The 26,308-nt window shown below is 49.4% G+C and overlaps 1 protein-coding gene across 1 annotated transcript; it reads right to left on the reverse strand.

Moving 5' to 3' along the window:
* Positions 1-77: 77 nt before the first annotated feature.
* On the reverse strand, positions 78-17,534 carry UROD (uroporphyrinogen decarboxylase). Its single transcript, XM_032970962.2, has 10 exons — positions 17,385-17,534; positions 14,045-14,157; positions 11,094-11,173; positions 9,914-9,976; positions 8,198-8,395; positions 6,910-7,071; positions 4,724-4,861; positions 2,204-2,304; positions 1,484-1,550; positions 78-906 (listed from the first exon to the last, which is right to left on the reverse strand). The coding sequence occupies exons 1-10, from the start codon at positions 17,429-17,431 to the stop codon at positions 745-747; spliced, it is 1,131 nt and encodes a 376-aa protein (XP_032826853.1). The 5' UTR covers positions 17,432-17,534; the 3' UTR covers positions 78-744.
* Positions 17,535-26,308: the final 8,774 nt, after the last annotated feature.

Below are 26,308 nucleotides of genomic sequence, written 5' to 3' on the forward strand. Positions count from 1 at the left end.
CGCGAACACCCTCTGCAAAGACATCAAGTGGCGAACGCGCCGACGGCGAAAGCCGTAAACATCTCGCAGCTCTCGCACCAAATTGAGTGCATTTATTGCAATGTCATGGTACAAAGCGGTAGCTATAAAGGGTTCCCCCCCCCGCCACCTCACCCATTAGAAGTTGATCTCAGGACAACACCGCCGCATTGGTGCACCGCCCTCTCGCGCTTTGATTGTCAAAAGCAAAACCGGCGTGGTTTTCATCCAGAAGGGGTCTTTTTTTTTGGGGGGGGGGGAGGGGGCGTTAGATCACGTAAACATCAACATGTCGTTAAACCTGCTGTGGGTTTAAGTCTCCAACACACAACCCGTCAGTGCTGAATTAGTAACGAATTGGCTCCGTTTTGTTTTACGTGACAAACCTCCACTTTATTGGCTGTGTCGGGTGGTGGCGGGTTTAACGACACATTCATATATTTACGTGATCTAACCCAACAAAAAAAAACCTCTACAATGGATAATATTGGTCGGGTGCAGGGGGGGATCAAGAGGGAGGAGTCAAGCGGGGGGGGGCGTGGGTCTAGGGGGGGGGGGGGTGGGGGTCAGGGGGGGGTGCGGGGGTCAGGGGGGGGTGCGGGGGTCAAGGGCGGGGGCAGGGGGAGGGTGGTGTGTTTGGCACGCCACCACTGCTGGGCAGGCGGATGGCCGAGTGGATGGGTGGCTGGGCGGGCGGGCGTGTTCACGCGTGGGAGGGCGGCGCGTTCACGCGGCGTTGATGCTGCGCGAGTGCCGGTGAACGGCGTCCACGAAGGCGCCCAGGTGCTCGGGCTCCATGTCCGGGTAGATGCCGTGGCCCAGGTTGGCGATGTAGCGACGCGTTCCAAACGCCCGCACCATCTCCCCCGCCAGCTCGCACAGCCGCTCCTGCACCACGACGGCCATGGGGGAGAGAGAGGGAGCACGTGGTTAGGGTGTGACGTCGTGGTAGGGGTGTGACGTCGTGGTTAGGGTGTGACATAGGGGTGTGATGCTGTGGTAGGGTTGTGACGTCGTGGTAGGGGTGTGACGTTGTGCTTGGGGTGTGCGAAGCACGGTGTGACGTCGTCCTTAGGGTGTGACGTCGTGCTTAGGGTGTGACGTTGTGGTAGGGGTGTGACGCTGTGGTAGTGGTGTGACGCTGTGGTAAGAGTGTGACGTCGTGGTTAGGGTGTGCGAAGCACGGTGTGACGTCGTGCTTAGGGTGTGACATAGGGGTGTGATGCTGTGGTAGGGTTGTGACGTGGTAGGGGTGTGCCGCTGTGGTAGGGGTGTGATGTGGGAGCAGTGTGATGCTGTGGTAGGGGTGTGACATCGTGGTTAGGGTGTGACGCTGTGGTAGTGGTGTGACGCTGCGGTAGTGGTGTGACGCTGCGGTAGGGGTGTACTTGTGACTGTTATCGAAAGGAAGTTTCAAAGCCACCAGGTGAATTCTGCTCGTGAGTCACTGGATCGGGAGTCAAACCTTGGGCGAGTAGAGTGCGCAGGGATCCAAATTTCCCTGCAACGTCACCTCGTCTCCCGTCTGCTGCCTGCAGAACCACATCGACAAAACCACAGCGCCACTGTCAGCCGCGACAGTCACTCCGCTGCTGGATGAATCGCCTCCCCAACGGCGTCGCCATCCCTCACGATCCGGCAACGCCACGGCCTTACGCAGCGCCACCTGCACGCGATCCTCAACGCGTCACTCCGTCTCCACGGTGGACGTCCTCTGGGGCGCGTTCCCTCCCTTGGCTGTCGCTCAGACGTGAAGTCTCGACCACGGGGCATCATCCGATCGCCTTCTAACGACGAGTCCTGCCCGAGCCCACTTCCTTTTTAATGAATAATTTTAATTATCATGAGAGCGGTATCAATGATGACGATGATGATGATGATGGCGGCGATGATTATGATGACAAATTGACCCACACAGAGACCCCACAGGCTCACACAGAGACCCACAGACTCACGCAGAGACCCGTAGACTTATGCAGAGACCCGTAGACTTATGCAGAGACCCATAGACTCACACAGAGACCCATAGTCTCACATAGAGACCCATAGATAGACAGAATCCTACAGATCTGCCCAACCAGTCTCCCACCATCTGCTCTCCAATGCCCGTCGTTGATCAATGATGGTGATGATGGTGGCGGTGAAGACGATGCCGCTATTGTATTGTCCTGGCACCCGGCCTCACCGTGCCAGCTTGGGGCTGATGGTCCAGTCCAGGCCGACCACCTCGTAGCCGGAGTTGGCGAGATCCTTGAGAGCGAAGTGACCGTCCTTCGCAAACACGATCTGTGAGACGGAGGGACCGGGAGGGGGCACACAAATAGCGGTGAGTCATAATTTAGGGGAGGGGGGGGAGTGGGGGGCAATGGATTTAGAGTTCACGTCGTCACACCGTCCTCCACCGCCCCCCCTCTCCTCTGCCCCCCCTCCACCCCCCCTTCCGCCCCCCCTCCGCCCCCCCCCCGCCGCACCCCTCCACTCCCGAGGAAGTTAATAATCCAACCAGCAATGACCAATTTCAGCGGCGAGCTCCAACTCATGAGTGCGTGCGTGAGTGAGTGGGTGGGTTAGTGGGAGCGTGAGCAGGTGAGTGAGCGGGTGAGTGAGCGGGTGAGTGAGTGGGTGGGTGCGTTAGTGGGAGCGTGAGCAGGTGAGTGAGCGGGTGAGTGAGTGGGTGGGTGCGTTAGTGGGAGCGTGAGCAGGTGAGTGATCGGGTGAGTGAGTGGGTGCGTTAGTGGGAGCGTGAGCAGGTGAGTGAGCGGGTGAGTGAGTGGGTGCGTTAGTGGGAGCGTGAGCAGGTGAGTGAGCGGGTGAGTGAGTGGGTGCGTTAGTGGGAGCGTGAGCAGGTGAGTGAGCGGGTGAGTGAGTGGGTGGGTTAGTGGGAGCGTGAGCAGGTGAGTGAGCGGGTGAGTGAGTGGGTGGGTTGGTGGGAGCGTGAGCAGGTGAGTGAGCGGGTGAGTGAGTGGGTGCGTTAGTGGGAGCGTGAGCAGGTGAGTGAGCGGGTGAGTGAGTGGGTGGGTTAGTGGGAGCGTGAGCAGGTGAGTGAGCGGGTGAGTGAGTGGGTGGGTTAGTGGGAGCGTGAGCAGGTGAGTGAGCGGGTGAGTGAGTGGGTGCGTTAGTGGGAGCGTGAGCAGGTGAGTGAGCAGTTGAGTGAGTGGGTGGGTTAGTGGGAGCGTGAGCAGGTGAGTGAGCGGGTGAGTGAGTGGGTGGGTGCGTACGTGAGCAGGTGAGTGAGCAGGTAAGTGAGTGGGTGCGTTAGTGGGAGCGTGAGCAGGTGAGTGAGCGGGTGAGTGAGTGGGTGGGTGGGTTAGTGGAAGCGTGAGCAGGTGAGTGAGCGGGTGAGTGAGTGAGTGGGTTAGTGGGAGCGTGAGCAGGTGAGTGAGCGGGTGAGTGAGTGGGTGGGTGCGTACGTGAGCAGGTGAGTGAGCAGGTGAGTGAGTGGGTGCGTTAGTGGGAGCGTGAGCAGGTGAGTGAGCGGGTGAGTGAGTGGGTGGGTGCGTACGTGAGCAGGTGAGTGAGCGGGTGAGTGAGTGGGTGCGTTAGTGGGAGCGTGAGCAGGTGAGTGAGCGGGTGAGTGAGTGGGTGGGTGCGTTAGTGGGAGCGTGAGCAGGTGAGTGAGCGGGTGAGTGAGTGGGTGCGTTAGTGGGAGCGTGAGCAGGTGAGTGAGCGGGTGAGTGAGTGGGTGCCTTAGTGGGAGCGTGAGCAGGTGAGTGAGCGGGTGAGTGAGTGGGTGGGTTAGTGGGAGCGTGAGCAGGTGAGTGAGCGGGTGAGTGAGTGGGTGGGTTAGTGGGAGCGTGAGCAGGTGAGTGAGCGGGTGAGTGAGTGGGTGCGTTAGTGGGAGCGTGAGCAGGTGAGTGAGCAGTTGAGTGAGTGGGTGGGTTAGTGGGAGCATGAGCAGGTGAGTGAGCGGGTGAGTGAGTGGGTGCGTTAGTGGGAGCGTGAGCAGGTGAGTGAGCGGGTGAGTCAGTGGGTGGGTGCGTACGTGAGCAGGTGAGTGAGCGGGTGAGTGAGTGGGTGCGTTAGTGGCAGCGTGAGCAGGTGAGTGAGCGGGTGAGTGAGTGGGTGGGTGCGTACGTGAGCAGGTGAGTGAGCGGGTGAGTGAGTGGGTGCGTTAGTGGGAGCGTGAGCAGGTGAGTGAGCGGGTGAGTGAGTGGGTGGGTGCGTACGTGAGCAGGTGAGCGGATGAGTGGGCGGATAAGTGAGCGGGTGAGTGGGCGCGTGGGTGGGTGGGTGCGTGGGTGGGTGCATGGGTGGGTGCGTGGGTGGGTGTGTTGTGTTGACCTGCAGTGTGGTGCTGGTTGAACAGTGTGCAGGATGAGACAAGACGGTCAGTGTCTGGCAGAGACCTCAACACAGGTGGAGGAATCAACTAATGACATTCACGGGAACAGTGACCATGAATGTAGCGATAAAGAACGATAAGGAGGCAACTGACTGCCAGTGAGTGATTGACTGCAGTACATTTTTAAAAATTGTGTTCTCATGAATCAGATGTAGATTAAATTTTCATTTAAAGCTTTCGTGACTGCAGTAATTCATATTCTTAGCTCTTTCGGTAAAGTCACGTTGAAGGGAAACAATAAAATAATAATAAAATATATATAAAACAATAAAAAATTCTCACGACGTTTCGACCATAACACAAACGGTCATCATCTTTAAAACGAAACGACGATGACGTGCATGACAACGATGGCGTCGTTACCATGGGGACGAGCTCGAGGCCCGCATCACGCAGGCCTTGCTTGACGCGCGTGGCGATCTCCCGCAGGTACGGCAGCGCAAACTCGGAGAACTGAGTCGGGCCCAGGCAGCCGGCGTGAGACTCAAACACCTGCAGAGCCTACGCACAGACAGACAAAGATCCCCCCCCCCAACCGTGTAGCCTTCACAGACCGTTGGGGCAAGTGCTGTTAGCGAGTAGGACCTATGAGGGCCGGCACGGCGTACGAGAGAGTGGTGTGGTCAGCACCAAGCCAGCTGCCTTTGCCTCCCCAGTGTTGATGTTCACACACCGCACCGGGCCCCTGAGAATGATTGTTGAAGGGCGCTTGATAAATTGAAATTATTGTTATACTCATCGCCGAGTGCGTAGCATAGCGTGCTAGCCACTACGCTACCGCTCCCCACGCTCGCGCTACTCTTACACTGATAAGAGTAACCATGACGACTGATTCAATGAGGACTTTTGTGAGTTCACTCACAACGCCCACGAGTTCACAATCTCGGCTCGAAAGTCGACCCGGGAGACGACAGAATGGGTGCCCGCTTTGCGGCAAGTCGACAGCGACGGTCCTGTGAAGCGACCAGTCCCTGCCATGGGAACGTGGAATTTCTGACACTCGATGAGGGCCGCCGAATTTGAACGTGGAGGAGCGGTGTGTGACGCTCGTCCGAGCGGGGCAGACGCTCGGATTGTTTTAAGCCGTGAAGATCATCCTAAGAGCGATAATTATGAGCTAACGAGGAAGCCTCATTGTTAACGGGCCGATGACAGATTAATGGCGGGCACAAACTAAACGGTGTCTTCGTTAGGAGCGCCCGTAATTACCTTGCGACGCCTCCACCTCCCTCCCCCCCCCCCGCCACCTTGCCTCCCTCTCTCGCCCAAAGTAATCGCCAAAAGGGCCAATTTATTTTAAGGATTTCCCTAAGTGTTCCAGTGATAGCGTTCAGCTGACGGAACATGGTGATGGCGGGTAATGCTGCTGTGTATCCAACGATGATTGGGGCGGACGACCGAGGATGAAATGTTACAGTCAAATTGACCTACTGCTCAAATGACCATTGAGGGAGGTGCAAATTCCACATTCCTATGGCAATCGTGAAGTCTATCTATAGGAGCACCACTTACTTCCACACAGAGCGGTACCTATTTCATCGACACTGGAGGGATGATGGGCCGAGTCAAGGAGCCTCCACGTGCTGAATTCATATTCAGGTCATGAAGAAGCTCCCAGCACGCGGAGAGAAACGTCGGACGTCGTGCCAAACAGCAGGCGGTGCGACCCGCACACACAGCTAAGGAGCCATCTGTAGCAATCGGATCCCAGATTCCAAATTCTACGGGCGGGCCAAAATACTCTCTCACCCTCTAGCGCAGTGGTTCTTCTTAAAACCTGGGGGTGTGAGATGCCCTTTCTGGGGGTCCGAGACATGGCCAGATGTTTTTTAGAAGGTAAATGATCAAAACACAAATTAAACACGGGCATGTAAGTAACTTCTTTGTTTCATCAAAGACTATGTATTTAACATTATATATATTTTTTACGATTGAGAACCAAAGGGTTGCGAGGCTGCAGTAACGTTTAAGAACCACTGCCCTCGAGGGCGTCTATCCTACTCTCTCACAATTGGAGTACCGCTTGAAAACCTGCGCAGTAGAAACACCACCGGTAACAAATCGTCACGAACAGCGCCTTTTACCCCCCTTTCAATATTTATTTTACTTCAATCTTCCCGGAGCGGGGGGGGGGGGGCTTTGCACATGTCTGTGGAGTGTATGTGTGTATGTCTGTATGTTCTTTCGCATCGTATGTAGCCAAACGTGTTAATTGGAGGCGCGGTGGCGCAGTGCTGCGAACCCGGCGATCCGAGTTCAATTCCCGCTCACGGCCACCAACACCGATGAAAATTGTCTGAACCGGTCCTGGGCCTTCCCTAGGTCGATTCGGCCTCAAATGAGTACCTGGTGCAACGTGCAAACATCACCACTCGGAACACACCACCCCGTCGTGTGCCGTGCCGGCCTTTATAGGTGCACGCTAACAGCACTTGCCCCAACAGTCCGTCACGGCTATACGGGGAATCCTTGCCTTTGGTGGTGGTAATGATGGTGATGTGGTGAGGTGGGGGGGGGGGGGTTAGGGAGGCGGGGGTGGGGGGCAGCACCTGTGCCCCGGCGGCCACCTGGCCCACCAGGTAATCGACGATGACGCCGGTGAGCGAGGAGAGGAGGCGGTGGCTCGCCTCCGGGTGCTGGTAGAGCCACCGCTTGGCTCGCGACTGCGTGGGGGAGCCTCCGCCCTCGATCATGTACGTCATCAGCGTCCACTGCGAAAAGGGGAAGACTTCACTCAACATCTTGGGGGTCTTTTGATTTAAAGCGTTCGTGACTGCAGGGATTCATATTCTTGGTTCTTTCGGTAAAGTCATGTAGAAGGGAAACAATAAAATATTAAAAATATAAAACAAAATTCTCACGACGTTTCGACTGCAACACAAGCAATCATCATCAGGTGTGAAAACCACAGCAAGAAAATGTTATTGTTTCCCTTCTACGTGACTTTACCGAAAGAACCAAGGATATTTTGGGGGTCCTTGAGCCTCAGGCCCAAAAATGGCTAACGGTACTACGCAGGGTGGTAAATGCTACCGATGATTTTCTGAATTTTTTAAAATCTCTGGATCACAAAAACACGCGATAGCAAGGTAACCGCGTTAGCATTGAGAGAGTTCTCATTAAAGATGGGTACCGCAAGAGAGGGAATATTGTTTGGGGAAATAAAACGAATGTGATCTGACACGTATGTATGTTACGTATGTGTGTTGAACTTCTTTTGCACCGTACATAGCAAACCGTGCTAATCGAAGGTACGGGATATGAAAATAGTAAGTGCGCATGTCAACCTGCTGCCGATGTTTGATTGGACCGTTTGGTGCTCACAGTGGTTTCCTGCTCATGTGAGCAATGAAACGTTTGTGCTCATCTCCTGATTACAGCCCTGCCAGGGCCAGAAGTGGAAATTCCACGTTCCTAGAATCCGGGCGAGTCCCTCCATAGGACAACCATTCCCGACTTCCGCACAAAAGTGGTACTAGTTTTATCGGGCCCAGCGGCATGATGGGCCGAGTCAACTCCACAACCAGTATTTGAACTCTGCCTCCGAGTCACCCGGCCGGATATACAACGTACCCGCACGTGCGCCGCGCGTTATCGTGTACCCGTGGATCCCACACGCGTTGCGCACAGCAACGTGTGTGGGATCCACATGTGTGCAACGCGTGTGCGTGTTTCCCATGCTATGCGTCGGAGGTGTAAGTTCCACATTGCCGTGACCGGTTCCCCATATTCTTCTTAACCAACTCTGCGACTCCGGAGTCGCTCGGGCGGTGTGTACACTGCAATAGACGGACGGGAGGGGGCAGTGGATGGCGGGGGGGGGGCGGAGTTACGCACGGGGGCCCCGGAGAAGCCGATGAGGGGCACGCGGCCCTCCAGGCGGTGGCGCGTGAGCGTGATGGCGCGGAACACGTAGCCCAGGTGCCGGTGCACGTCCACGCGCTCGCGGAGACGCGACAAGTCGGCGGGGTCGGCCAGCGGCTGCGGGAAGGTGGGGCCCTTCCCCGGGGTCATCACCACCTCCATGCCCATCGCCTGGCCCACGCGCCGACATCGCCCTCGTCACGCACGAACCGAGATGCAACTCGCTGGACACTCCGGTCATCCTCGCAACAGCAGCGGCGGCTTTTGATGATCCGGGGAAGAAAGGCGGCGGTCACCGCATCGCGAGCTTTGAGATGCGCTTCTGCGGCCGTCTGGAACGCGCTCTTCCTTCCGACACTAGGAAGCCACCGGAGCTATGCACTTTTAAATATCGATTGAAAACTATTGTCTTTACAATTGCTTTGTGTTTGGTTTGTTGTCTTTCCCTCGCACCTCCGATTAGCACGGTTGGCTACATACAGTGCGAAAGAAGTTTAACGGCATACAGTGCGCAACACGCAGGTACCCCCAACGCCGTGTGAATCGTTATAAGACTACTGCTGCGGCAGGTGCTGCAGCGAGGAGCTATGAAGGCCGGCGCGGGCCTATGAGTGGCTTGTGTGGACTAATTCAGAGATCAATCGCCACTGGCGAGATGTTAGCTACCTCGCCTGGTCTACAGGAGTTTGTGGGTTCAATCCCGACCCTGACACCTGTATATTTGGAGTTTGCATGTTTTCCCCGCGTGGATTTTTCTCCGGGTCCTCCGGATTTTCCCTCCACAGTTAGAAAAACACGCATTTAGAGTATTTGGCCGCTATAAATTTCCACGTGATGATAAGCCAATTTGTCGGGCTCTCATTTGTGGCCAGGTCGCTTAGCTCAGTGGGCCTTACCTGGTAAAATAGAAATAGTTTGGTTTAATAGTTTAGATGTTTGTTGTGTCAACGCCATGCCTGCCTGCCTTTGTCTCCCCAGTGCTCATGTTTCACACACACTGAACCAGGTACTAATTTAAGGCTGAGTCGGCAGAGGGGAGGAGGCCCGTCACCGGTTCAGATATTATTCGCAACTATTGCTGGCGAGTTGAAATCGAACTCGGGTCGCCAGGTCCGTAGGGTAGTGCACCAACCGCAGCGCCACCGCTCGACACAGACACACGCACACCCACGTACACGCACGTGAGGACCCGCAGACACAATTGTGAAGCACACGTGCACATTTACATGCAGGCGTACACGCACGCAATCATCCACAAGACACGTCCCCCGTTGAGCCATATCGTCTCCTCGGGGTATGTACTATTGTACATGTAAAGCCCTTTAAACAATTCGCTGATGGGTGAGAGCACTCCTCGCACCGTGCATGGGTCATGGGGGTTGTCTGGCCATACTTCACCGCGCTGGTCAGTGCGAGTTGGTGAATGCGGGCAGCGTAGCCGACGGAGCATAGGACGGTGCACCAATGGATTTCTCTCTGCAATGCCCCTCCGCTGACCACAACATAGCCCCGCAGCAGCCTGCAACACCTGTTGTTATTGTTTATTTTTTTTAACGCAAGGCAAGCAGTCATCAAAAGCGCTACCCAGGCTACAACCAGCTTAGCTGCCCAGGTCCGATGGGGTCTGGGCGACTCGGATCGTAGGCGTGGGGCGGCGAGATCGCCGTCGTCATTCGCGCGGCCTCTGACCTGCGGCACCACCAGGATGTCGGAGAAGATGATGGCGGCGTCGAGCGCAAATCTCTGGATCGGCTGCGGAAACAAAGAATAAAAATTAACGGAACCAACGCAGGCGAGGTCTCCTTCATCGTAACCGGCAAACGCGCTGGGGTCTTTCCCAGGCCGCCGCCGCCATCTCCGCCCGCCCCCCCCCAATGCTGGTCGACCCATACGGTTCACCCCGTAATCTTGTACAGGGAAATTGAGTTTTCAGGCCTATACAGCGTACAGCCGTTTCAATACGGGGTAATTAAAAACATTTTCTATTTGTGTATCTCCCTTGTGATGGGACTTTGCAGGCTGAACGTTGAGATTTATAAGGGGCACGGGGTGACCAATACGGTCTGAATTGGTCTGTAATAAAGTAGGGCACTGACGAGGGGTTTGCAGGTATGCCACCCCCACCGTGGTCTCGTGCTGCAACGGTCCGTTGAGCGCACGTGCTACTCGCAATACACGCGTGGAGTCGTGCCCCGAGGAGGCGATTATTCCCGGTTCGTAGATGACCCGTGGAGGCCGCCACCACAGCGGTGCGATGGCGAGCAACGCCCTGCACCTGCAATCCAGGTGGTCGCCGGTCCGATTCCATCTCCTGGCGCGGCGGTTGAAACAATGGCAGGCGTTTTTTGAAATCTATCTTCCCTCCCACTCACTAACTCGCCACCACTGTCCACCCAGCAGTACAAATGTGTACGCCACGGTGGGGTAAAGTGTGGGTTACTCACACCTCTTATTATTTTAGTTCGTTGTCCTTACCCCGTACCTCCGATGAGCAGAGTTGGCTGCGTACGGCGCGAAAGAAGTTCAACATACGTACATACATACAAACATACATGCGTGTTGGCCAGCATGGGAATAGAAGTCCAAAATGACGCTCCCGAGGGGCTCTGTCTGGAGGTGGCTATAGTTGGAGGCACCATTCCGCCAGCAGTGGCGTGAGCAAGCAATTGCAGGGCTGCGCCTTCACCCATTAACTTACGCTCAAATGCACTTGAACGCGAATGTAAACACCTGCATCCACCGTCTCTACACGTGCCACGAGGACGAGCGAGGTTCTGATTTATTTGTAGCGGCCGCGTGATCGAGCGAGACGGGCCGAATCTTCCCGCTCCTGCGTCTGCCCCGCCGCCGTTGTTGCCGACGTGTTCACCTGCAGCGTCAGCTTGCAGCAGAGCTCCGGGTTCTGGCACGTCTCGAAGAAGTCTTGCCCGGCCCGCGTCTCGCGGAATTCTGTAAGAGGCAAGCGGCAACATTAATGGGTTGAATATTAACGATTACATTAATGATCATTAACGATTATGTTAACGATTACATTGCGCGGATTCTAAACTGAAACGACACCATTTTGTATTTAACCTTAATGCGCACTGACCTGGCAATCACAAGTGATAGATCAACGAGGCGGCGGCTTGTCGTGTGGGAATCTATAGCGACCAAATACTCTAAAACGCGTGTTTCTAAACGCGGAGGGAAAACCCGGAGGACCAGGAGAAAAATACACGTGACCACGGGGAGAATATGCGAACTCCAAATGTACAGGCGTCAGGGTCAGGATCGAACCCATGACCTCGTGGATACCAGGCGAGGTAGTGAACATCTTGCCACCGTGGCGCCCAGATGTCCTTCCGCGGCCGTCAGGAACGCTCTTCCTTCTGATAGTAGGAAGCCACTGGAGCTACACACTTTTGAATCGTCATCTAGATTGAAAACTCATTTCTTTAGAACTGCTCTTTGTGTTTAGTTTGTCGTCGTTCCCCCGCACCTCCAATTAGCGCGGTTGGCTACGTACAGTACGAAATAATGTCAACATACGTACGGGAATGTGGAGACACAGAATGGAATTATGCTATGATGTACTTACTGCTCCACAGTAACGAAAAACGAGACTCCCCCACCTTGTGCGGGTTGTGGGGGCTGGTTGACCATACTTCACCGCCCTGGTCAGTGTGCGGGTTGGTAAAGCTGGGGAAGCATAGGCGCCGGAGGGTAGTGCAGTACAATAAATTATTTTTCTGCTCTTGTCGCCTTTCGCTGACAGCGTGGCCCCGCGGGATCCTGGAGCACCTGTGTTATGCATTTGTGATTGCCCATCCAAGCACTGTGCAGCCTCAACCCTGCTCAGCGTTGGACAGCTGATGAGACTGGGCGCGTCGAGGGTGATTTGGGTCACAGGCAAGCGACCAAATAGGCGGCGGTGTCGGATAGACAAAGGGGCAACTCGGAATCAGACTATTTATTTATACTGGAGGAGGAATCTGATGAGCTATGAAGCTCTTTTTCACAGATGTCCAGTAGGGGCACGGGGTCAGAACGTCAAAAAAATAAAAACAATACGAAACACAAAAGGAGTGCAGAGTATAGGAAAGATAAACAAATGACTTCAAACTGATATGGTGAGGCAGATTCTGTGTTAATGCCTCAGGTTGGAAATAAGATTTCAATAAACCCCACAGGAACAGTACGAATTACATAAGCCGACGATGTACAGCAAGATTATGCAACCACCTGCATCACTGCGAAGTGCGCTCCTGTGAATGGACAGGCGGGAAGTATTCAACGGACAGTTGCACGGCCTCAGATGTACAGGTTTGAGACGCGTTCAAGACGTGGGCAATCGTTGGTAGAATCGTGAAGTGGATTTTTTCTTTACTTGGGCAGAGTGTGCCGACCACTTTAGGGACTCTCGGATGCCACGGTGGCAAAATGTTAACTGCCTCGCCTGGTATACAGGAGGTCGTGGGTTTGATCCCGACCCTGACGCCTGCTGCTGTATATTTGGAGTTTGCATGTGCTCCCCGTGGTCGCGTGGATTTTTCTCCGGGTCCTCAAGTTTTTCCCTCCATGTTTTAGAAACATACGTTTAGAGTATTTGGCTGCTATACATTTCCACGTGCGATGCCACTCGGTTGAGCTATCATTTGTGGCCAGGTCGCTTCTGAAAAAAAGCTATATAGCTCAGTAGGCCTTACCTGGTTAAATAGTGGCTTAAAGCTTTCGTGACTGCAGGAATTCATGTTTTTTCGGTCTTTCGGTAAAGTCACATAGATAGGTTCAAAGAAAATAACAAAAAAACTACGACATTTCGATCGCAACACAAGCGGCCATCTTCAGGAAAAGACGACCGCTTGTGTTGCGATCGGAACGTCGTAGTTTTCATTTTTATTTTCTTTGAACCTATCTACGTGACTTTACCGAAAGACCCAAAGAATATGGTCAAATAGTTTTAATTAGTGTGTCCACCTCTCTCGATAAGGGACAGAAACGTTCTTGAGATACCGCGGTGGTGTCGGACGTACGCGGGATAAACGCACCATTTCCTCCACGCTGGGATGGTGGTGATGACGCATTCAGTTCTGTGTGTGTCTCAATCCATCAACTTCTTCTATAAATGAGCCACTCTTTCCTAAATCGTAGATAATTACCATCACAATGACAACCCGTGTTTATTAGAGATGGTTTGGAAATTATGATCGTGATGTTGGCTAATTGGTGGAACTGCCCTAATTTAAAATGACAGTATTCATAATTATAAAAGAAAATTATTTGCAAAGGCACTGGTGTTTTTTTTTTTAAAGGCCCAACCAGACAGGAATGTAATAACAAGGGTGACTGATTGTCTGCTAAATTTAATAGAAAATAATAATCTGTGTTCTGTCAAGCCACAGTCGACCATACTTCACCATGGCTGGTCGGCACAGGTTGGTGAAGGGCTAGAGGAAGGACCACTACCGGTTCAGTGAACACCACTCGCCGCTGATGTTGGCCAGGAATCGAACTCAGGTCACCGGATGGATAGCGCGGTGCGCTAACCAATGCGGCAGTCGCTCCACAGTTTGGCTTTGAGATATGTCATTATAAAACTCGGAAGATATTCGGTGAAAAAATTTAGCCCCTGTATAAATGTGGTCAAAGCGTGTATACGTGGGTGTGCACTCCATTTTTCCCAGCGACCCGGAAAATATTTCCGCGCTCAGCATAACACATCGAGCGTACCTGTCGCTACGGCTGCTGTGGCTGCGAGTTCCGTGCAACCTATTTCACAGTCTAGCAGCGAGCCGGAATTTTAATTTTTTTATTGAGAAATGAAGTGTTGGAACATACCTGGAAGGTACCTCCCCGCTTGCCGCATGCACCACACGGGCACGAAGTCCGTCTGCTCCCCGCGCGCCGCCTTCAGGAACGCGTCATTCTTCAGCTCTGGGAACTTGGCCGGTCTGCCAGGGGAACGCGAATAAAATATCTGGCCATTGTTTCAAATGCCACGCCAGGTAATTGAACCGGCGACCTCTGGATTGGAAGTCACACCAGTTTGCTAACCACTACAGCACAATAGCATCCCCTTGCAGGGATTATTACCCATAATGGACTTACAAGTTGATGTTATGCTGTTCCCTCTTCATATTCTCATTATATAGCTATCACTCATTCCACATGCATTCATTCCATTCGTCATCATTTACTGTCATCAATTTCACGTTTACCGAATTCACGCACCATCACAGATTTGCCCCCATTTCTTCCTCTCATCTATTTCATTCACCTCATCTCCACCGTGACATTCACACACGTTGTACCGTTGCTAATGCTTTGTAAAGCGCCGTGGTTAAGGCGCTATAAAATTCCGTTAAGATGTTCTACGAATTAATAAGCACTGGTCTTGGTTCTTTCGATAAAGTCACGTAGAAGGGAAATAATAAAATAATATTTTTTTCATTTTTACTTTTTTTTATTTCCCTTCTACGTAACTTTACCGAAAGAACCAAGAATATGAATCCCTGCAGTCACGAAAGCTTTAAATCGAAATTTTATAAGTACTGTTTATTTGAGTAATGGCTTATAAAGAGGCAAATAGATGGATCCCTAAAATGATTTGTCGCTCGCAATGTGAATCAGGGCAGCGATGGCGCAGTGAAGATGACCAGGGGTCTTCGACGGAAAGTCTTGGTTGCTGTAGCTGAGGAGTTTCGTGGAGGAGAGTTGAGTGAGATTGAGAGGACAGAGATAGGTAGAGCGTGTGGATGGAAGCAGAGAGAGGGAGAGAGATGAGAGAAAGGTATTGGAGTGCACAGAGAGGAGTGGAGTGCAATGAGAGGGGAGACGTAAGAGCGTGTGAAGAGGGGAGTGAGACCGGAGGGAAGAGGTCGGCGGGAGTTGGTGGAGGATCTTTAAGACGGCCAGTGCAGACGATGGTGTACAATGGGAGTTTTCTGGTTCGATTAACGCGACTTGCAGGCACGGCCCCTCTCTCTCCCGTGTATCTCATCTTGCAGCCAGGAGCAGGGCCGCTTGTGCTGTCTTGCCCAAACAAGTCGAGTCTTGCTACATGCGACCGACCATGTTGTGTAACTGTCAGTTGGTGAATATGTTGCACAAGCAGATTTTTATTTATTATATGGGAAAGAAAATGTTATCTCCATATGACTGAGGCCGGGGAGCCTCTGTGCATCATATAATTAATCGTGGAAGGTTTTTTTGTTTGTTACTAATGGCTAGCTTAATTACGTGATGTTACTGAACACATCTAGAAGACAAAGATCCCCCGTATAGCTTCTTACAGACTCTTGGGACAAGTGCTGGTAGTGAGTACCTATTAAGGCCACCACGGCACACAAGGCATTGGGGTTGGCCAGCACCATGCCCGGACGCCTTTGTCTCCCCAGTGCTGCTGTTTACACCACTGCCCCAGGTCCTCATTTAAGGCCGTGTCTACCGGTTCAGATATTCGTCACCGATGTTGGCTTTGAGTGGGAATTGAACTTGGGTTGCCGGGTTCGTAGCGCAGTGCGCTAACCACAACGCCACCGCTCCCGACTGAACACATTCACACACTTGCAGACGTGCACGTTCTAAGTCTGTAACGTATACAAAGTTACACAAATTCAAAAGCTGTTTTATATTTTTACCAAAAAAATTACATTGTATAATTTGCAAACACAAAAGGGACACTTTTCTTTGCCGATTTTATATATTCATAATGTTCTTACATTTGCACAAAATAACATGAACTAGTTAAAAAGAATTGTGTAAAGTGTGAATAGTTTGCGAATGTTTGATGCCATAACAGATTAGTTAAAGCTGACATTGAAAAAATAAAATCGGCACCACAATGTCCACCACCACCACCGTCGTCATTATGATCCCCGTATGGGACATGTGCTCTGCGATAACAAACCTCAAGATATAAAATGGGACTTGCACTTTGAATCTTACAAGATTACCGAACTGCTTTGTGATACAGTTCTGGGTACGTACTGGGGTTCTTCAAATCAATACCCCACGTCTCCGTTCAAAGACACGTTTAGCCTCAACGGGTTCGTGTCGATGTTAGAGCCCTGGAATGACGGCACCCACTCGAATACGTGCTGGTCGCGGTTGGGAGGAGGAGGAGGAGGAGAGGGGGGTGTTATTTCACCATACTTCACCACGCTGGTCACTGCAGGTTGGTAAAGGCGAGGGGGGGAAGGGGAGCAGATATTGTAGTGCGTGGCCCCCGTAGCCTATAGCCCCCTGTTATGCATGGGGGGGGGGTCATCTATCCGAGCAGCATTCAGGGTCAAGTCACAGACGCCCCCTACTATACCGATTTAATAAACAAACATTTTTACAAGACCGTAAACTGCTGTACTCTTTGGTTGTTTCGGTAAAAGCCACGTAGGTATAAAATAAAATAAACTTCAAATCTAGATTCAAGACCGTAACTGGTAACACAAATCAATAAAAAGAGGGAATTGCCTTTTGTTTGATAAAAGCTGTTCAGAGAAAATAATTATTAACAACAACAAAATGACAAACACTGACCGTGCCGGTGTCACCGTGACACCGGCGAGGCGCCGGCCGCCTACACGGCGAGGTCAGCCGGGTAGGAGCATCTAGCCGAGACCGGTGTGTACTCCGATCGCTAGGCCTCAACGTGTCGTTAACGGACACGGCTTAATTCTCATATTTAATTCTCCACAAATGCAACGACCATTATACATTTACGAGTCATACTGAAGTTAAACACTTAAGACACTGGCAAATGGCCGTAAAAAAACAGCAGCGTGAGGATGACTCTGCACGTAGCTGCACTTCTAACCCGTGCCCGTGTTTACGCAAACACTTTGCGTCCAGCTCCGAACGCTAAACATTGTGCAGCTGTGTGCAAGTTCAAGCGGCATGCACTCACACACGCCCACGTATTTAATTGTGCACTATGTTGCGTGCCTGCTCGTGTGTTTGTGTGTGTGTACACTAATATAATGTATAAGGAGTGTGTACGTGAAGTCACGGCGGCGCGCGGTCGAGAGGACGTCAACCGCGGAGATGGAGCGAGCGACTTTAACAACGAGCCAAGCAGCAGCTGCTGCGATTGTTACATCGTGGGGGTATCGTCCCTTTAATGCAGCAGTGGATAGAGCAGGCGTAGTCGCTAGGGGTGCACGGAGAGGGCGCCGCTACTCACAGGCCGTTGTTGGACTCCATGCCGCTCGTCAGCTGCGATTGCGACATCGCGGGGGAGGGCGTGAAGCTGGTTTGAGACTTCCTCTCACACACACATCACTCTCTCTCTCTCTCTTCAATCTCTCCTTCTCATCTCTCACACACACATCTCTCTCTCTTCAATCTCTCCTTCTCATCTCTCACACACACATCTCTCTCTCTTCAATCTCTCCTTCTCATCTCTCACACACACATCACTCTCTCACACACACATCACTCTCTCTCTCTTCAACCTCTCCTTCTCATCTCTCACACACACATCACTCTCTCTTTCTCACACACACATCTCTCTCTCACACACATCACTCTCTCACACACATCACTCTCTCTCTTCAATCTCTCTCACACACATCACTCTCTCTCTTCAATCTCTCATCTCTCTCTTCAATCTCTCATCTCTCTCACACACATCTCTCTCTCTCTCACACACACATCACTCTCTCTCTCTTCAATCTCTCTCACACACACATCACTCTCTCTCACATCACTCTCTCACACACACATCACTCTCTCTCTCACACACACATCACTCTCTCTCTCTTCAATCTCTCTCTCACACACATCACTCTCTCTCTCTTCAATCTCTCATCTCTCTCTTCAATCTCTCATCTCTCTCACACACATCACTCTCTCTCTCTCTCACACACACACATCACTCTCTCACACACACATCACTCTCTCTCACACACATCACTCTCTCACACACACATCACTCTCTCACACACACATCACTCTCTCTCTCTCTCTTCAATCTCTCACACACACATCACTCTCTCTCACACACATCACTCTCTCTCTCACACACACACACATCACTCTCTCTCTCTTCAATCTCTCACACACACATCACTCTCTCTCACACACATCACTCTCTCTCTCACACACACATCACTCTCTCACACACACATCACTCTCTCTCACACACACATCACTCTCTCTCTCTTCAATCTCTCCTTCTCATCTCTCCCTCTCGTCTCTCTCTCCAATCTCTCATCTCTCCTCATCTCTCTCACACATCACTCTCTTCGATCTCTCATCTCTCCTCATCTCCCTCTCATCGCTCTCTCATCTCCCTCTCATCTCCCTCCCATCTCCCTCTCATCTCTCTCATCTCTCCCTCTCCCATCTCCCTTTCTCATCTTTCTCATCTCCCTGTCATCTCTCTCATATATCTCTCCGTCTCATTTCTCTCTCATCTCGCCTCGCTTATTTCATCTCTCTCCCATCTCCCACTCTCTAATATCCCATCATCTCTCTCATTCCTGAGTCATGCTCCGTGTACTCATTATCGGTTAGGCTTGCAGTGTCAAACAAGAAGAGTTCTATTTGTGCAAAAATAAGAAATAGATGTTTATCCTTTCTGGCCAATAAAACTAAAACAGTCTGCCTCAGCAGCAGACCACGCTTTCCCACCTGATGATGGACGCTTGTGTTGCGCCCGAAACGTCGTGATTTATTTTCTACCCACTTGGTGACTTTACCGAAAGCACCAAAGAGTATGGATTCCTGCAGTCACGAAAGCTTCAAATCAATAATAAAACCAATGTTAAGATGTTCAAACGCCAAATTGATACCTTTGGTAAGGGATCAAGTCCTGCTTTAACCACACACACACACATAACTTGTGGTGAGAACATGATCTGACAACACTATAATATGCGTTGTCTTTGAAACTAATTGTTCTACACCAGAGACAACCTTCTTTAATAACCTGCCCTATTGGTTGGAGACCAATCCGTTTCAAAGACAATACCGTCTATAATTATCAGAGCATGTTTGCAAGTTCACAAAGTACTGTGTGCTTCATGCAGTACTTGATTCCTTGCAAACAGCGATAGTTAATTTGGTGTTTGGAAATCATAACACACATCCTTGTTTTATTGGCCAGAAAGGGTAAAACGCCTACCGTATTCTTACTTTTCATACTTTGATACTGACTAAAAGGTCTCAATTATGAGAGTTCGGTTCCCAGCCACGGCTTAAACATCAGTGGAGGATGATATACTACTTGTGTGTGTGGGGAGCGGTGGAGTAGTGGTCAACGCTGCACCACGGCCTACCAACAACCAATGTGTACGGTTATCTGAACCGGATCTTGGGCCTCCCCTAGGTCGACTCAGCCTCAAATGAGTTCCTGGAGCGGTGTGTAAACATCGCCACTGGGGAGACAAAGGCGGCCGGGCGTGGTGCTGGCCACCCAATCCCCTCGTGCCGGCCTTCACAGGTGCTGCTCGCTAGCAGCACTTGCCCCGACAGTCTGTTAAGGCTACACGGGGGATCTTTGTCTTTCTGTCCGTATAACAATGTAAAGGTTCAGCCCTGCAATGTCTTGCTCGTGCCACTGCTGGCGGAAGGGCCTCCGCTTGCATGAGCTCTGGAGAGGTTTGTAGAGGATGCTCAATGTGATGTGAATAAGGGATATCGCCCGAAACGTCAACCTATCTTATCCCCTTCCTCTTTAGTGTGTTGATGTTTTGTGTGTGTGTTATTGCTTGGCAAGCTAGAAATCCAGGCTTGTGAAGTTGGGAGTGGACTCCGAACGATGGTAGCTTGATAAGTCATTTAGTAGTCTGTAGTCTAGTCCAGGTATGTACTGTCTATTGACTGTCTAGTTAGTACTGCCTGTAGTCTCGTATGTACTGTCTAGTTAGTAGTCTGTAGTCACGTATGTACTGTCTATTTACTGTCTAGTTAGTGCTGTCTGTAGTCACGTATGTACTGTATATTGACTGTCTAGTTAGTACTGTCTGTAGTCACGTATGTACTGTCTATTGACTGTCTAGTTAGTACTATCTGTAGTCACGTATGTACTGTCTATTGACTGTCTAGTTAGTACTGTCTGTAGTCACGTATGTACTGTCTATTGACTGTCTAGTTAGTACTGTCTGTAGTTACGTATGTACTGTCTATTGACTGCCTAGTTAGTACTGTCTGTAGTTACGTATGTACTGTCTATGTACTGTCTAGTTAGTACTGTCTGTAGTCACTATGTACTGTCTATTGACTGTTTAGTTAGTACTGTCTGTAGTCTCGTATGTACTGTCTATTGACTGTCTAGTTAGTACTGTCTGTAGGCTCGTATGTACTGTCTATTGACTGTCTAGTTAGTACTGTCTGTAGTCACTATGTACTGTCTATTGACTGTCTAGTTAGTGCTGTCTGTAGTCACTATGTACTGTCTATTGACTGTCTAGTTAGTACTGTCTGTAGTCACGTATGTACTGTCTATTGACTGTCTAGTTAGTGCTGTCTGTAGTCACGTATGTACTGTCTATTGACTGTCTAGTTAGTACTATCTGTAGTCACTATGTACTATTGACTGTCTAGTTAGTACTGTCTGTAGTCACGTATGTACTGTCTATTGACTGTTTAGTTAGTACTGTCTGTAGTTACGTATGTACTGTATATTGACTGTCTAGTTAGTACTGTCTGTAGTCACGTATGTACTGTCAATTTACTGTCTAGTTAGTACTGTCTGTAGTCACGTATGTACTGTCTATTGACTGTCTAGTTAGTACTGTCTGTAGTCACGTATGTACTGTCTATTGACTGTCTAGTTAGTACTGTCTGTAGTCACGTATGTACTGTCTATTGACTGTCTAGTTAGTGCTGTCTGTAGTCACGTATGTACTGTCTATTGACTGTCTAGTTAGTACTATCTGTAGTCACGTATGTACTGTCTATTGACTGTCTAGTTAGTACTGTTCTTAGTCACGTATGTACTGTCTATTGACTGTTTAGTTAGTACTGTCTGTAGTCACGTATGTACTGTCTATTGACTGTTTAGTTAGTGCTGTCTGTAGTCACGTATGTACTGTCTATTGACTGTCTAGTTAGTACTATCTGTAGTCACTATGTACTATTGACTGTCTAGTTAGTACTGTCTATAGTCACGTATGTACTGTCTATTGACTGTCTAGTTAGTACTATCTGTAGTCACTATGTACTGTCTATTGACTGTCTAGTTAGTACTGTCTATTGACTGTCTAGTTAGTACTGTCTGTAGTCACTATGTACTATTGACTGTCTAGTTAGTACTGTCTGTAGTCACGTATGTACTGTCTATTGACTGTTTAGTTAGTACTGTCTGTAGTCTCGTATGTACTGTCTATTGACTGTCTAGTTAGTACTGTCTGTAGGCTCGTATGTACTGTCTATTGACTGTCTAGTTAGTACTATCTGTAGTCACTATGTACTATTGACTGTCTAGTTAGTACTGTCTGTAGTCACGTATGTACTGTCTATTTACTGTCTAGTTAGTGCTGTCTATAGTCACGTATGTACTGTCTATTGACTGTCTAGTTAGTACTGTCTGTAGTCACGTATGTACTGTCTATTGACTGTCTAGTTAGTGCTGTCTGTAGTCACTATGTACTGTCTATTGACTGTCTAGTTAGTACTGTCTGTAGTCACTATGTACTGTCTATTGACTGTCTAGTTAGTGCTGTCTGTAGTCACTATGTACTGTCTATTGACTGTCTAGTTAGTACTGTCTGTAGTCACGTATGTACTGTCTATTGACTGTCTAGTTAGTGCTGTCTGTAGTCACGTATGTACTGTCTATTGACTGTCTAGTTAGTACTATCTGTAGTCACTATGTACTATTGACTGTCTAGTTAGTACTGTCTGTAGTCACGTATGTACTGTCTATTGACTGTTTGGTTAGTACTGTCTGTAGTTACGTATGTACTGTATATTGACTGTCTAGTTAGTACTGTCTGTAGTCACGTATGTACTGTCTATTAACTGTCTAGTTAGTACTGTCTGTAGTCACGTATGTACTGTCTATTGACTGTCTAGTTAGTACTGTCTGCAGTCACGTATGTACTGTCTATTGACTGTCTAGTTAGTACTGTCTGTAGTCACGTATGTACTGTCTATTGACTGTCTAGTTAGTGCTGTCTGTAGTCACGTATGTACTGTCTATTGACTGTCTAGTTAGTACTATCTGTAGTCACTATGTACTATTGACTGTTTAGTTAGTACTGTCTGTAGTCACGTATGTACTGTCTATTGACTGTTTAGTTAGTACTGTCTGTAGTCACGTATGTACTGTCTATTGACTGTTTAGTTAGTACTGTCTGTAGTCACGTATGTACTGTCTATTGACTGTCTAGTAACTCTAGTTAGTACTGTCTGTAGTCACGTATGTACTGTCTATTTACTGTCTAGTTAGTGCTGTCTGTAGTCACGTATGTACTGTATATTGACTGTCTAGTTAGTAGTCTGTAGTCACGTATGTACTGTCTATTGACTGTCTAGTTAGTAATGTCTGTAGTCACGTATGTACTGTCTATTGACTGTTTAGTTAGTACTGTCTGTAGTCACGTATGTACTGTCTATTGACTGTCTAGTAACTCTAGTTAGTACTGTCTGTAGTCACGTATGTACTGTCTATTGACTGTCTAGTAACTCTAGTTAGTACTGTCTGTAGTCACGTATGTACTGTCTATTGACTGTCTAGTTAGTACTATCTGTAGTCACGTATGTACTGTCTATTGACTGTTTAGTTAGTACTATCTGTAGTCACTATGTACTATTGACTGTCTAGTTAGTGCTGTCTGTAGTCACGTATGTACTGTCTATTGACTGTCTAGTTAGTACTGTCTGTAGTCACGTATGTACTGTCTATTGACTGTTAGTACTATCTGTAGTCACGTATGTACTGTCTATTGACTGTCTAGTTAGTACTATCTGTAGTCACTATGTACTATTGACTGTCTAGTTAGTACTGTCTGTAGTCACGTATGTACTGTCTATTGACTGTCTAGTAAGTGCTGTCTGTAGTCACTATGCACTGTCTATTGACTGTCTAGTTAGTACTGTCTGTAGTCACGTATGTACTGTCTATTGACTGTCTAGTACTCTAGTTAGTACTGTCTGTAGTCACGTATGTACTATTGACTGTCTAGTTAGTACTGTCTGTAGTCACGTATGTACTGTCTATTGACTGTCTAGTTATTACTGTCTGTAGTCACGTATGTACTGTCTATTGACTGTCTAGTTAGTACTGTCTGTAGTCACTATGTACTGTCTATTGACTGTCTAGTTAGTGCTGTCTGTAGTCACTATGTACTGTCTATTGACTGTCTAGTTAGTACTGTCTGTAGTCACGTATGTACTGTCTATTGACTGTCTAGTTAGTGCTGTCTGTAGTCACGTATGTACTGTCTATTGACTGTCTAGTTAGTACTATCTGTAGTCACTATGTACTATTGACTGTCTAGTTAGTACTGTCTGTAGTCACGTATGTACTGTCTATTGACTGTTTGGTTAGTACTGTCTGTAGTTACGTATGTACTGTATATTGACTGTCTAGTTAGTACTGTCTGTAGTCACGTATGTACTGTCTATTAACTGTCTAGTTAGTACTGTCTGTAGTCACGTATGTACTGTCTATTGACTGTCTAGTTAGTACTGTCTGCAGTCACGTATGTACTATTGACTGTCTAGTTAGTACTGTCTGTAGTCACGTATGTACTGTCTATTGACTGTCTAGTTAGTGCTGTCTGTAGTCACGTATGTACTGTCTATTGACTGTCTAGTTAGTACTATCTGTAGTCACTATGTACTATTGACTGTTTAGTTAGTACTGTCTGTAGTCACGTATGTACTGTCTATTGACTGTTTAGTTAGTACTGTCTGTAGCCACGTATGTACTGTCTATTGACTGTCTAGTTAGTACTGTCTGTAGTCACGTATGTACTGTCTATTGACTGTCTAGTTAGTACTATCTGTAGTCACGTATGTACTGTCTATTGACTGTCTAGTTAGTACTATCTGTAGTCACTATGTACTATTGACTGTCTAGTTAGTACTGTCTGTAGTCACGTATGTACTGTCTATTGACTGTCTAGTTAGTGCTGTCTGTAGTCACTATGCACTGTCTATTGACTGTCTAGTTAGTACTGTCTGTAGTCACGTATGTACTGTCTATTGACTGTCTAGTACTCTAGTTAGTACTGTCTGTAGTCACGTATGTACTATTGACTGTCTAGTTAGTACTGTCTGTAGTCACGTATGTACTGTCTATTGACTGTCTAGTTATTACTGTCTGTAGTCACGTATGTACTGTCTATTGACTGTCTAGTTAGTACTGTCTGTAGTCACGTATGTACTGTCTATGTACTGTCTAGTTAGTACTGTCTGTAGTCACGTATGTACTGTCTATTGGCTGTCTAGTTAGTACTGTCTGTAGTCACGTATGTACTGTCTATTGACTGTCTAGTTAGTACTGTCTGTAGTCACGTATGTACTGTCTATTTACTGTCTAGTTAGTACTGTCTGTAGTCACGTATGTACTGTCTATTTACTGTCTAGTTATTACTGTCTGTAGTCACGTATGTACTGTCTATTGACTGTCTAGTTAGTGCTGTCTGTAGTCACGTATGTACTGTCTATTTACTGTCTAGTTATTACTGTCTGTAGTCACGTATGTACTGTCTATTGACTGTCTAGTTAGTACTGTCTGTAGTCACGTATGTACTGTCTAATGACTGTCTAGTTAGTACTGTCTGTAGTCACTATGTACTGTCTATTGGCTGTCTAGTTAGTACTGTCTGTAGTCACGTATGTACTGTATATTGACTGTCTAGTTAGTACTGTCTGTAGTCACGTATGTACTGTCTATTGACTGTCTAGTTAGTACTGTCTGTAGTCACGTATGTACTGTCTATTGACTGTCTAGTACCGTCTGTAGTCACGTATGTATCGTCTATTGACTGTCTAGTTAGTACTGTCTGTAGTCACGTATGTACTGTCTATTTACTGTCTAGTTAGTGCTCTCTGTAGTCACGTATGTACTGTATATTGACTGTCTAGTTAGTACTGTCTGTAGTCACTATGTACTGTCTAGTTAGTACTGTCTGTAGTCTTGTATGTAGTAATATTATAATTGGTTCTGCCTCGTTTGCACACACGTCCTGTTTACGTGTGTACAATCTGCGTCTCTGCACACACCGATTCTTCTGTACTGCGTGTCTCGTCTGTACTGCTGCACCACGTGCCTCGTCTGCACTGCTGCACCACGTGCCTCGTCTGTACTGCTGCACCACGTGCCCCGTCTGTACTGCTGCACCACGTGCCTCGTCTGTACTGCTGCACCACGTGCCTCGTCTGTACTGCTGCACCACGTGCCTCGTCTGTACTGCTGCACCACGTGTCTTGTCTGTACTGCTGCACCACGTGTCTCGTCTGTACTGCTGCACCACGTGCCTCGTCTGTACTGCTGCACCACGTGCCTCGTCTGCACTGCTGCACCGCGTGCCTCGTCTGTACTGCTGCACCGCGTGTCTCGTCTGTACTGCTGCACCGCGTGCCTCGTCTGTACTGCTGCACCACGTGCCTCGTCTGTACTGCTGCACCACGTGTCTCGTTTGTACTGCTGCACCGCGTGCCTCGTCCGTACTGCTGCACAGCGTGCCTCGTCCGTACTGCTGCACCACGTGCCTCGTCTGTACTGCTGCACCGCGTGCCTCGTCTGTACTGCTGCACCACGTGCCTCGTCTGTACTGCTGCACCACGTGTCTCGTTTGTACTGCTGCACCGCGTGCCTCGTCCGTACTGCTGCACTGCGTGCCTCGTCCGTACTGCTGCACAACGTGCCTCGTCCGTACTGCTGCACGACGTGCCTCGTCCGTACTGCTGCACAACGTGCTTCGTCTGTACTGCTCCACCACGTGCCTCGTCTGTACTGCTGCACCACGTGCCTCGTCTGTACTGCTGCACCGCGTGCCTCGTCTGCACTGCTGCACCACGTGCCTCGTCTGTACTGCTGCACCGCGTGCCTCGTCTGTACTGCTGCACGACGTGTCTCGTCTGTACTGCTGCACAGCGTGCCTCGTCCGTACTGCTGCACCACGTGCCTCGTCCGTACTGTTGCACCAC

This window comes from Petromyzon marinus, chromosome 44 (assembly GCF_048934315.1).
Source record: "Petromyzon marinus isolate PM22_M1 ecotype Great Lakes invasive population chromosome 44, UKy_Petmar_22M1.pri1.0, whole genome shotgun sequence".
In the NCBI taxonomy this organism is placed as follows: Eukaryota; Metazoa; Chordata; class Hyperoartia; order Petromyzontiformes; family Petromyzontidae; genus Petromyzon; species Petromyzon marinus.